The sequence below is a fragment of the Rhineura floridana genome, chromosome 4, assembly GCF_030035675.1.
Source record: "Rhineura floridana isolate rRhiFlo1 chromosome 4, rRhiFlo1.hap2, whole genome shotgun sequence".
Lineage (NCBI taxonomy): Eukaryota > Metazoa > Chordata > Lepidosauria > Squamata > Rhineuridae > Rhineura > Rhineura floridana.
In genome coordinates, this window is record NC_084483.1 from 172,934,542 (window position 1) to 172,948,382 (window position 13,841).

At 38.9% G+C, this 13,841-nt stretch overlaps 1 protein-coding gene across 2 annotated transcripts in view; it reads right to left on the reverse strand.

Annotated features, from left to right (window-relative positions):
• Positions 1-13,841, reverse strand: part of SMYD2 (SET and MYND domain containing 2) — a 55,242-nt gene that overhangs the window by 22,179 nt on the left and 19,222 nt on the right. For both annotated transcript variants that reach the window (XM_061625216.1, XM_061625217.1), the window contains exons 3-4: positions 3,760-3,870; positions 1,218-1,278 (exon numbers count right to left, since the gene is read on the reverse strand). In XM_061625216.1, the coding sequence (XP_061481200.1) occupies positions 1,218-1,278; positions 3,760-3,870 (172 nt within the window). The remainder of the gene's footprint in view (positions 1-1,217; positions 1,279-3,759; positions 3,871-13,841) is intronic.

Here is a 13,841-nt window from a genome sequence, read left to right on the forward strand (position 1 = left end):
TGTGAAGCATTAAGTTATGTGCAGTTGTCAAGTTTCTGAAATGTAATTTGAAATGAAAATTAAGATGAGAAGGTGACTGAGGATCATAATCTAATATGACTCAAATGACATCAAATGAAATTTTCCCCTGCATAGGAAGTAGTTTATCATAGGACATCAAAACTGGGTTTTTACTCTGGTTAAAATAAAATAAAAATCCCAATAAATGCCATGCCAGGCTTAGTAAATGACTGAGAATATGAGTGGCAGAAAGATTTACATTAGGTCATCTGACACAGCGCATTCAGATACGACCTTGCACACAGTGGCCTAGGATGCACTCCAGTCCTTCCATTTCTGCTCCTCAATCTGGCAGCAAGTCGCCTGAAAAACTGATATATCAAAACAACCTAGACACACTGAAGTGAGGCAGTGGTTTTTTTTTAGTGGTCTTCCTAAAAATAAAATAATCATTTGTCACACAAAGCTGACAATGCTATACTTGGCAAACATATAACAGTTGTGTTGTGTGCCCTTTCTTCCTAGACAGAACTGCATTTCATGGCCATATCTCAAAGTATGCCAAATGAGTGGAAGGCAATCTAAGACTTTCTAATTCTCCCATACATGCGTTCTTGTTTCTCTACTGACAGCACCAATTAAGAGAGAGCAACACTACATTCCTTTACAGGCAATTCTAACTTGCTTAACTTTCTTAATAGCTACTCAGTTTCTAACTCTGCCTTAAGGGGAGGGAATAAGTACACACGCACACAAACAATGGCCTTCACTCCTTCCTTAGATCACCTCTGGAGCATTTGGGATGTGGCAATCACGGGGGACATGTCAGATCTGACTGACAGTGACAGATATGCAACCAAACACTGAAGGGGCTCGCAATTAGCCCCAAAGACACTGTCACTATCAAGCATCTGCACCATCTCTGATTGTATGCCCCATGGTAACAATGCTGGCTGTTTTAAAAATTTTACATTAGAATCCACCAAAGTCACCCTAGTTGCCATGACAGCTGTTTTGACAAGGCAGAAATGTAATTAACGGACCAGAATTTTAATTATCTCTTATCCAACGTTAAGTAGAAGAACAGAATCATTTGCAGGGGGGAACCCTATTATTTTGTTGCCACTACACACAGCACCCTAAAACCTGGTAGGTTTGTTGAACTTTGCAAGCTCTCTATTGAAAACCACTGGAGTGTTACATTTATTTCTACTTACGGGATTCAAACTCCGTTACAGAAAGGAGCTTTTCTGACTCAGTCCTTCCAGTATGTATTTTCTGGCAATGGGGCAAAGAAAAGGAAAGAATCAGTTTCAAAAGCCCACACACATTCCATCAGCTTATTCACAACTATGGTCTCTCTCTCTCTCTCTCTCTCTCTCTCTCTCTCTCTCTCTCCCCCCCCCTCCAGATAGTCAACAAACTGCACTCTAGTTTACATTTGCTGACACCCTTTGCTGCATGAGCCAGCCACAGTCCCAGAACTCTTACCAAAATCCCCACACAAACAGAACAAGTAATTTCAAAAATTTGTCACTTGTTTTAGCTGTAGATTCGCAGAAAGTAGCTAACAGCGGCAAGCAGGTAGAAAGGCAGACTTTGCTTTGAGGAAAGTGAATAATCTCAATGTTGACAGAGTTCAAAAGCAACACTCCAGCATTGGCCTAAGGCCACTTCTTTGTAATCTTGGCCATTAAATACAGGTTTGCAGGTGGCCCAACAGCTGAGGTTCAGGGACTATGGTTTGCATATTTAGCTTTCATATGCCATGCAGGGCTCCCTCCCACTTCCCTGCAAGCTATAAAAGCACAAATTTATTCCAATGACTTTTCATCATTAAACATCTAATTTTATTTGTGGATCACCACTACACTGTGCTTCAATTTTTTAAAAAAAGAATGGAAAGAAGCACAGGGGGATCAGGCAGGCTACCATCCAAGCAGGCCTTCAGAGTCCTCTCCCTATGCTGCATCTGGGTCACCCTTATCATAGAAGTAGCTCTCAAAATGTATAGATTGTCTTCAAAGGCCATTGTTTAGGTTTAATTTTTATATATATTATGATTGCACAGGGAGAGAACTTGGAGCATTACAACATTCAGCACTGTGACCTTGAAACTTGCAGACCCCAATTGAGAACATTTCTCAAAAACCCGTATTTTTGCCTCCAGCTCTGTTGATATCTGAAGGGCACTTCTACTCTCTGACCCCACACCCACCATACTAGGTTGAGGTTCCCTCCAATTTAGTGGACCTCCTTTTCAAGGAGATCTAGTTATGCACTACTGTCACATGGATGGCAGGGTCTTCAAGAAAGCCTTTTCTTCTTTTGACTGATATATTTAATCCAGGTTGGTTGTAGCTGTTATTAATTGTTTGAGTGTGATATAATTTCATTATGTTTATCTTTGCTTAAACCTCCTTGAATTAGGGCTTGACCCACAGATGGCCATATATAAAAATGTGTACGCTGCCCTTGATCATGGTGTAACTTCAACAGTACATTCATAAAATGGTATAATAAATAAATATCACACAGAGAACCATGAAACATCAGGTAGAAAGTAATTAATACTATGGTTATTCTTGTCGCTTCTCTTTCTAAAAGGTGAAGGGGCCATTTTCCTTTTGGGTATTATCTTCTACAACTCATTGTAAAAGTTTCTGACTTCTATTCAACTAAAGCAGGGATAGTCACAGAGTGGGATAAGAATTATATCCATCCCCCATCCATGCCCTTCAACTTGTTCAACGTTGCTCCAGAGGGCAGAAGTAGTACCAATAGGTAGAAATATCAGAGAACCAGATTTCAGCTAAACATTAGGAGAAACTTCCTCATAGCAAGAGCTGTTGAACAATGAAGCAGACTGCCTCGGGAGTGGTGAGCTGGAGTTATTTATATGGAGCTGCATAGCCATCTGTCAGCAAGACTGAAGTTGCATCTAGCATTCTAGATCCTTCATCGAGCAGGGAGTTGTCCTAGATGACCACACTTCAAAAGTCCCTTCCAAGGCTATGATTCTAGGCATTTTACCCAGTTCCTTCCTTGTTTGCAGTTTTAAACACAAGTTGCCAATTCTTACCTAAAAGGTGCCCTTCCCATCTGGAAACGAGAAGTTGCCACAGAGGCTTCATTTCCCAGCAAGAGGAGCATCTGGTAGATTTTTCAGCCTGTGAACCTGCACTCTCCCTGGCCAAGCTGTCCAGAAGTGTATGTGAGGCAAAGGAAGAAGTAGCTTCTAGACAGCTAGACTGTGAAGTATCTGGCCAGAACAGACTGAAAAGGTTGGAATTTACTGCAAACATGGGGCACAGTGAACATCTGAAAGTGGAGCCTGCATAATCTTAATAATTCTGATCCAGTGAGGTTCACCTTAATGTTCTGCAGTGCAATGTGACCTGCTTGCAGTCAAAGCACAGTCTAGTGCCAAGAAGTAGGACAGAAAAAGTGTTATTACAATTATAGAACTTTACTTTCCAAAGACTGTGCAAGCAACTTTGGCAGAGAAATGTAATAGAGGACAATGGAGGTGGTTTATCAGAGAGAAAAGATTCAGGGGTGTAACAGTTCAAGAGGTTCTTAAGCAGACCGGCTGTAGAATATAGGCTCAGCTAGTCAAGAGAAGCAACTGCCAAAGTATACAAACAAGAAGTTGTGAAGTGAATTCTGCAGATGATTGTTGCTGTAGTACTTGATCCCTTCCCTAGCTCTTTCCTCTCCAAACCAGAAACCTGACGGAAGTATGTGGGTCCTGCTCACCTGTTTGGCAAGAATCCTTGCAGTGAGTCTCACAGTCTCTGAGGGATTCCAGTTCTGCCCAAACACGCACATGGCCGAACATTCCAGCTTGTGCAATGGCCAGTCCTGCTTCTGGAAGATTAAACATAGGCATTAAAAAAAACACCATTGTGGATTTGTACTTTGTAAATGGGAAGAGGATGCCATCTGCCCCACCTGAACCTGGAGGTCAAGTGAAATGTGTTTCCTTTAGGATGATAAGATGACGCTAAAAGTCAGCTAAAGATGGAACAAATCTGAAGATAAAACAGCTATTTTATGAGGCTGTTTTTAACATACAACACCTTTACAAGAATGTAACATTTATCTTGATTGAAGAGGGAGGGACAGGTATGGCCAGTAACAGAGGTTGGAAGGGCTGGACACTTGTGATGGCCTAGACTAGTTACAAATATAAGTAAAGCCTTGCTCGATCAGGCCTAAGGCCCAAAGAGTCTAGCACCCTGTTCTCACAGTGGCTAACCAGATGCCTATGGGAAGCCTGCAAGCAGGACTGGAATATAAGAGCAATTTCCCCACTTGTGATTTCCAGCAACTGGTATTCAGAGTATACTGGTATACTCCCTCTGACAAGTAGAATATAGCCATTCTGGCTGGTAGCCATGAACAGCATTATCCTTTATTAATTTGTTGAATACTCTTTTAAAACCATCTAAGTTGGTGACCATCACTGCTAGTTACAAGGCCCAATATCAACAGTAGTGCTGCAATCTTGAGTGCCAACTGGCATGGCATCTGTGCAGGTCAGCAGGGCCCCCTCTAACTGTTCCCTTTGTTCACCCTCCCCACAACCCAGTCACTTGCTATAGTTCAGAGCAGAGCTTGGAAAAGTTACTTTTTTGAACTACATCTCCCATCAGCCCCAGCCAGCACCATGCTAGCTGGGGCTGATGGGAGTTGTAGTTCAAAAAAGTAACTTTTCCAAGCTCTGGTCAGAGGGCTCATGATGGGGATTCTCATGATGTGCTCTATTTCCCCCCACTCACCACCCCATCCTGCTTCCATTTCCTGACCCACCAACTCACCCACCAACAAGTAAAGGTTCTTTAGGGGCCACGTTCTCCCATGAATAGAAACACTTGACAAAATATTCAGTGAGATCTAGAAATACTCTAACTCCAGGTATTGCCAAACTGTGGTCCATGGACTTGATTCAGGTGGTCTGTGGCATGTCTGCATTAAATATTAATATTGACTTTTATCATATTTTTATTGCTTCTTTTCTTATATTGCATTTTATTGCATTACAGTTTGAATTCTATGGAATACATAGAATTCTCTGTTTGAATAGAATTTTATTCTATGGAATACAATTGTAATGCAATGGAATACAACATAATAATATTACAATGTAAGAAATAAAAAAGCAATGAAAAATACATTTGAAAATCATACGGCATCTAGCAAGGTGCATTACAATTGCTACAACAGGCAGAAATCCCATTAAGTGGCCCACCAAGACCATCAGAGATTTTCAATTGGTTTGCTTGGGGGGTGGAGCTTGGGAACCACTGCTCTGTTCGGAAAACAAGCACAGCTGCAGCTGCAGGTCAGCCCTTAAGTCACATGAGCTGCAACAGGGACCTGGAATGAAGAGGTGCTGTAGTACAATGGTACCCCAAATACTTTGGTTGCAAAAGGTGCCAGGTTCAACCCCTGGTATCTCCACAGTTAGGGCTAGGAAAGACCTGATTGAAACCCCAGAATGTCACTGCTACACTGTGTAGACAATACTGAGCTAGATGGATCAATGGTCAGACTCAACATAAGGCAGTTGCTTATGAGCTTGTCCTTTTGAAATAAATTATACTTGCACATAGGTATCAGTGAGGTAGACCACAATAATTAGGCTGAGCTATCTAACCCCATTTTCCCAGGCTCAGATAAGTCACTGGACGAAGATCTTTACAACTGGCATATTCTCAACATAAAGGGATATTTTTTTAAAAAGTGGACAAAATTTGGAAATACCAACAGTTGTGAAGAAATGAACGTAAGAATAAAAGAAGAGCCCTATTAGGCCAGACCAAGGGCCTATGTTAAGTCCACCGTTCAGTTTCACACAGTGGGCAAGCAAATGCTTCTGGGAAGTGTGCAAGCAGGACATGATCACAATTCCCCTCTCCCATGTGGTTCCCCAGCAAATTGGTATTCAAAGGCATGCAACCTCTGATCCTGGAAGGAGCATATAACTGACCTAACTAATAGCCATTGATTGCCTTCACCTCCTTGAATTTGTCTAATGATCTTCTAAAGCTGTCTTGTGGTAGCTAATTCCATAGTTTAACTATGGACTGGGTGAAGAAGCTATTCCTTTTGTCTGTCCTGAATCTCCTACCATTCGGCTTCATTGAATGGCCCAAGAAAACTTTAAACAAACCTCAAACTTTAAACAAACCCAAAATAGGCAAAAGGATCCTTTGCATAGCCTCCAAGTACAAATTGTATTGGTTTCCTAATTCAGAGCACACTTATGTATGCATGCAAAATTGTAATCCCAAAGAAATAAAAGATAGATCAACACAAGACTGGCCTCATATCATATTAGAAATAAAGCCCACAGATTATGTCCTCATGCACTGTGCAACAGTACTGACAGCATTAATTATGAACAAATTATGCGTGTTTGAAGGGGGGAGGCATCATTTCATGTAACTGGAATTATCCGCTTCAAGCAATCTTAAGGGAACAAGTCACTCACACCTTTGCGCTCAGAATTTGCAGTGTGAGATATCTGATGCCTCATAAGCTTCATCTTGGGTCAAAAATAAAATCAATAAGCAGCTTGAGAACCCAAAACAAGAACTGGAAATACTAGAATCAAAATATACTAAAATTATATATAAACCTAAGTAGTAGTTATCACCATGAATCACACGGGATAAGTATGTTTTGTGCAAATTATGCAGTGAGTAACAGAGGCAAATGGATAATCCAAAACGCTGATTCTGTGGAAAATATTTCCCAGAGATGTCCACTTATAGTTGCCAAATAACCAGTCACAAGACAGTAATAAAGCTAGGGAGTGGGGGGGAGAAATCTACTAAAACGTGACTGAAAAGAGCTTTATTTCACAGTCACGATATCTGACACTGACCGAAAGGAACTGTCAGAAAACAGCTAAGATTCTTCATTAAACAATTAAATTTGAGCATATGGGAGGCAAAATATTACTTTCTACACTTAGGTTTGTAGCACCAAAAAAAGAAAAAGAAACGTTAAGAAAGATACAAAACTGACAATGCCAATATGTCCTTCCAACATTCTGTCCTGACCCTTTTATTCTTTAAGCATGGTTAATTAAAATTTTTCCTCAGGCAGAATCCGTCTGAGTTATGTGAACTAGTAAGGTGGTTAAAGGGACAAGATATAGCTGAATTGTGCAAAACAAGATAAAAGCCAGGAATATTGCAGAAGAGGGGAGCAGTGCCTGAGTAATACCTGGCATGGAAACACTCTGACAGCGGCCTTTTTAGTGATCACAGCAGGATCGCGTTTAACATTCTTTTCCACAATTTCTCTAAGCCATTTGATTGGTAGCAGGCAGCATTGTTCTAGCCAACTCCCCAGTGCTGTATTAATGATACTGTAGATTCAAGGGGGTGGGGGACTATGCAGACAATATTTCTCTCTGATTTAAAGGTAGAATGAGAAAAAGTCTGGAAAGGAAGTTTGCTGGGGTATCTGCTTTAAAAAAAAAATCAAAGCACAAACATGAACTACCTCCACTGGGCTCTTCAAAATGGCTCCAGTCAGCTATGGATATGCTAGAAGCCTCTTGGATTCTAAATACAACCCCCCCCCACAAAAGTCTCCAATAGTTGAGACTTCGAATGAGGATGGGGGGGGCAGAATCTCCCACAGAAGGCCTCAAAGCTATCCTAAGTGTTCTAGGCAAACCTACAAGGAGGCAGCACGTCAAGGGGAAAAGTCAAGGGGTGGGAAGAGGTTTCTAGAATGAAAGTGTCTAATTCTCTTTTTTTTAAAAAAAACAACCCTTCTCTAATTTTTATATTGTTCTTTTCACAGATCTGGCTGATGCCAAAGTATAGTTGGAGAGCATCACATCCTTGATTCTATACAACAGAGCCAAGGTTGTTATTTGTAAAATGGTGCTCTTTGCATTATGAAAAAGCAGAATTGTGGAGGTGGGGGAAAATGGATTTACATTTCTCATTACTGTTCTCCTTACTTCTGATTATTATTTCAAAATTATGTGGACAAGACATCTCTGTAGCCATGAAGATAAGAACGTTTTGGAAACAAAATTTCTCAAGGGCTTGTTTGCACTTACTTGATCACCACATCTGAATCCACAGCAGGAGTGCAAAACCTGGGGTCCTCCATTGTTGCCGACATACAACTCCTATCAACTCTGGCCACTGGCCAGGCTTGCTGAGGCTGATGTGAGTTCAAGTCCAACAACATCCAGAGGGCTACAGGTTTTCCATCCCTCATCTACAGGGTAGACCTGTATTTTTATACCTTTTGTACAGTGCCAAGCAATATCAATAGGCTTCAAAATATAATTATTTAATAAAAAAAAGAGGTAAGTCATACCATGGGGACTTTTTATTTGCCACACAAATTCATTTTGCTGAATGGCAATTTCAGGAAATAAACACACTGAATGCTTCAATAATGTCTTCTGAATTTTTCTATTATTTTTTAAAACACAAAATAAAAACCACACACATCTGTCAAGATGGCCTTTTGAGAAAGTTAACAGACATATTATTAGTAGCACAAAAGAGTTGGAAAAGAAGAAAATTCTTCCTGGGTTTGTTTTACTTTGTTCTGAGAGCTTTGTCAAGCCCTGAAAGGAAAAGAAGACTAGTACAGGGCTGCATCCACTATAATTAGCTAACATTAAGGATTGAATAGGCGTATTTTATAGAAGAAACAACAGCCCATGTAGCTGAGATATAACGCATCATATCTGCTCTTATAAAATGCTGCCCACTCAAAGTACTTGCCTTTCAGTGCTGTTAACAGCTCGCTTCTGAGGTGGAAAACAAGAGGGGATTAGGTCTAATGCTCTTTGGCTCAAAATTTATTATTATTTTAGTTAAAGCATGAATAGTTGCACACATTATTTAAATTCCATAGGGATGCTCTTTGAGAAACCAATTGTGAAATGCAGAACAGATTTAATTAGCTAACAAGGATTCTCCGATCAAGACAGTGTAAATCAACAAATGGAGAGGTTGAAAAGGCAGCATAACATTTCTTTGCAGACATCCACTCTCCTTCTCCCAAATGTCTTCAGTGCATAGTTACTCCAAAATGAGGCAATAGGAAACAAAGATGGAGACATATTGAGGGAGGGTACAGCTATCAATGGCTACATGCCACCTGTTACCAGGCACCACTCAGGCTGGAGATGTCCCTTAACTGTGGAATTCCCTCCCCTTAAATATTAGTCAGGCGCTCTCTCTGATATCTTTTCGGTGCCTATTGAACTTTCCTCTTTCAGCAAGCCTTTTAAGTTAAGACCTATCCCAGTCTGCATCTGTGTTAGAATTGCTTTTAATATTTTTTTTAAAAAAAACCTTTCCCCCTCCTAAACCAGCCTTTCCCAACTAGTGGGCCACCAGTTGTTGTTGGACCACAATTCCCATCTTTCCTGACCATTGGTAATGCTGACTGAAGCTGATGGGAGTTGTGGTCCAACAACACCTGGTGGCCCACTAGTTGGGAAAGGCTGCTAAACAATATGGTTTTTAACCCTTTTTATTTAAGATGTTTTAAAAGCTTTTTTAAAGAATGTTTTTAAAGTTGTTTCGTTTTAATGTATTTTAAGGTCTGTTTTTATGATGTTTTAAAAGTGTTTTTAGTGCTTTTGTTTGCCACCCTGGGCTGCTGCTGGGATGAAGGGCGGGATATAAATTAAATAATAAATAAATAAACTCCTTGGCTCTTGGAGCATCACTCTATAGGCGACTGGGCCATGAGCATGGGTTCTTGCAAAAGCACAGAGAAAGTAAACTTGGCATACACTACAGTCCTCATTAATATGAGACCTCATTGCCTAGGATAGACAAGAGCTCCAGATATGTGCTAGTGCTTTACTCAGCATCTGATCTATTTGCCAACATGAACACACATCAATTATCCCGGATGAGAACAAAAGCTTTCTTTCACTGCCCCTACGGGTAATATAATTAACAATCATTTGCATCCCAGGGGATATTCTTTATATACTTTATTTATTTTTGCATTTGTATCCCATCTTTCCTCCAGTGAGCTCAAGGTGGTGTACATGGTTCTCTGTCCTCATTTTATCCTCGCAACAACCCTGTGAGGGAGGCTATTTATTTATTTATTATTTCATTTATATCCCACCCTTCTTCTTAGCAAGAGCCCAGGGCGTCAAACAAAAGCACTACAAACACTTTTTTGTTGTTATGTGCCTTCAAGTCGAGTGAGCAGTGAAGTAGCCAAGCTTGCTGATGACACTAAATTGTTCAGGGTTGTTAAAACAAAAAGGGATTGCGAAGAGCTCCGAAAAGTCCTCTCTAAACTGAGTGAATGGGCGGAAAAATGGCAAATGCAATTCAATATAAACAAGTGTAAAATTATGCATATTGGAGCAAAAAGTCTGAATTTCACATATACGCTCATGGGGTCTGAACTGGCGGTGACCGACCAGGAGAGAGACCTCGGAGTTGTAGTGGACAGCACGATGAAAATGTCGACCCAGTGTGTGGCAGCTGTGAAAAAGGCAAATTCCATGCTAGCGATAATTAGGAAAGGTATTGAAAATAAAACAGCCGATATCATAATGCCATTGTATAAATCTATGGTGCGGCCGCATTTGGAATACTGTGTACAGTTCTGGTCGCCTCATCTCAAAAAGGATATTATAGAGTTGGAAAAGGTTCAGAAGAGGGCAACCAGAATGATCAAGGGGATGGAGCGACTCCCTTACGAGGAAAGGTTGCAGCATTTGGGGCTTTTTAGTTTAGAGAAAAGGCGGGTCAGAGGAGACATGATAGAAGTGTATAAAATTATGCATGGCATTGAGAAAGTGGATAGAGAAAAGTTCTTCTCCCTCTCTCATAATACTAGAACTCGTGGACATTCAAAGAAGCTGAATGTTGGAAGATTCAGGACAGACAAAAGGAAGTACTTCTTTACTCAGCGCATAGTTAAACTATGGAATTTGCTCCCACAAGATGCAGTAATGGCCACCAGCTTGGATGGCTTTAAAAGAAGATTAGACAAATTCATGGAGGACAGGGCTATCAATGGCTACTAGCCGTGATGGCTGTGCTCTGCCACCCTAGTCAGAGGCAGCATGCTTCTGAAAACCAGTTGCCGGAAGCCTCAGGAGGGGAGAGTGTTCTTGCACTCGGGTCCTGCTTGCGGGCTTCCCCCAGGCACCTGGTTGGCCACTGTGAGAATAGGATGCTGGACTAGATGGGCCACTGGCCTGATCCAGCAGGCTCTTCTTATGTTCTTATGATTTATGACCCTATGAATCAATGACCTCCAATAGCATCTTTCGTGAACCACTCTGTTGACTTTAAAACATCATAAAAACAGACTTTAAAATACATTAAAACAAAACCTCTTTAAAAACATTTTAAAAAGCTAACATAACATTAATACCTAAAGAGGAGCAAGATTTAACTAAAACAAAAAATTATCGGCCGATATCTCTATTGAATAATGACTATAAAATTTTTACAATGATCTTGGCAGAAAGAATGAAAATAATACTGCAACAATTTATCCAGGAAGATCAATCGGGGTTTTTACCTAAAAGACAATTACGTGACAACGTCAGGAATGTCTTGAATGTGTTGGAATATTTAGAACAACGAAATGATAAACAAGCAGCTTTGATTTTCTCAGATGCTGAGAAAGCATTTGATAATTTGAATTGGAAATTTATGTTTCAGGTTTTGGAGCAAATGGATTTTGGAGACAATTTTATAAAATGGATTAGATCGATTTATACATCTCAGAAGGCTCAGATAATTGTTAATGGAGATTTAACGGATTCATGTGAAATACAAAAGGGTACAAGACAGGGATGTCCATTATCTCCCCTTCTATTTATTCTGGTCTTAGAAGTGCTGCTTAGAGATATAAGGCAAGATAAAAGGATTTCGGGATTAAAGATAAAAAAAGAAGAATATAAACTGAGAGCATTTGCTGATGATTTGATAATTGTATTAGAAAACCCTTTGGAAGGAATTAATGTATTGATGGACAAATTAAAAGAATTTGGACCGTTAGCAGGATTTAAGATCAACAATAAAAAAACAAAGATGTTGGTGAAAAATTTAACTTTAAGGGAACAGAAAGAGTTAATGGACAAGACAGATTTTACAATAGAGAAAAAGTTGAAATATTTAGGTATCATTATGACAAATAAAAATTCAAAGTTGTTTCATAATAATTATGAAAAATTATGGACAGAGATTAAGAAAGATCTGCTAAAATGGGATAAACTACAATTGTCATTAATGGGTAGAATATCTGTGATAAAAATGAATGTATTACCGAGAATGATGTTTTTGTTTCAAACAATACCTGTAATATCCTCTGATTTACCTTTTAAACAATGGCAAAAAGATATCTCTAAATTTGTATGGCAAGGAAAAAAACCAAGAGTTAAATTTAAATTACTACAAGACGCCAAAGAAAGAGGAGGACTGGGATTACCAAATCTGAGACTTTATTTTGCTGCCTGCTGTTTAGTCTGGATAAAGGAATGGATTTTATTGAGGAATAAAAGACTATTGGATTTGGAGGGCCATAACCTGAAGTGGGGATGGCATGGATATCTATGGTATGACAAAGTAAAAGTAAATGTAGACTTTAATAATCATTTTATAAGACGTCCCCTGTTGAAAATATGGAATAGATATAAACCAAGGTTCTATTCGAAAATACCATTATGTGTCTCAAGTCAAGAAGCGTTTTACAGAAGAGAAATGGCTGGAAAAGAGAAATGGTTAACTTATCAAGAACTATTAGAAAATGTACATGGAGAATATATAATGAAAGAGAGAGAACAACTGATAAAGGAAGGATATAGTTCTCAATGGTTTGCCTATTTACAATTGTTAGAAAGATATAAAATGGACAAGAAAATGTATGGGTTTGAAATAAGTAAATCTGATTTTGAAATAGGTTTGTGTACAAATGATGAAAATATAATTGCGAAAATGTATAAACTCTTACTGAAAATGGATATGGAGGAAGACCAAGTAAAAGAGTGTATGGTAAAGTGGGCAAAAAATTTTGGTTATAACACACAAATGGATCAATGGGAAAATATGTGGAAAAAAGGCTTGAGATTTACATTATGCTATAATCTTAAAGAAAATTTCTATAAAATGATGTACTGTTGGTACATGACTCCAGAAAAGTTGTCAAAAATGTATAGTAATGTTTCTAATGTTTGTTGGAAATGTAAACAACAAGAAGGATCATTTTATCATATGGGGTGGCTGTGTAAAAAGGCAAAATCATTTTGGGCACAGATAGGTAGGATGATGCAAAAAATTCTAAAGATAAATATTCAGTCAAAACCAGAATTTTTTTTATTGGGTTTTATGGATAAACAAATAGAAAAGAAATATGGAAGAATAATATTATATATGATTACGGCAGCAAGATTATTATATGCACAAATGTGGAAAATGGAATCAACACCAACAACGGAAGAATGGCTATTGAAATTAATGGACTTAGTAGAGATGGATAAATTGACATGTCTACTTAGAGAAAAATCGACAGACACATTTCTTAAGGAATGGAAGCCTCTCTTAGACTTTTTGTTGAAAGATCAAAACAAAATGATGATATTGGGATTTGACGATTAATTAAGATAGCCTATGGAGAAAAGTGATCTTGTATGTATTAAGGGACAGGTTTGATATATATTATATACTTATAGCTGATCTGTGACAAATCGGAAGTCAACTATTTTATTTTTATTTTTTTTGTTGTATTGTTATGTTTTTTGACTTTGTTTTGTTTGTCTTTTGAAAAATTTGAATAAAAATTATTAAAAAAAAAATAAA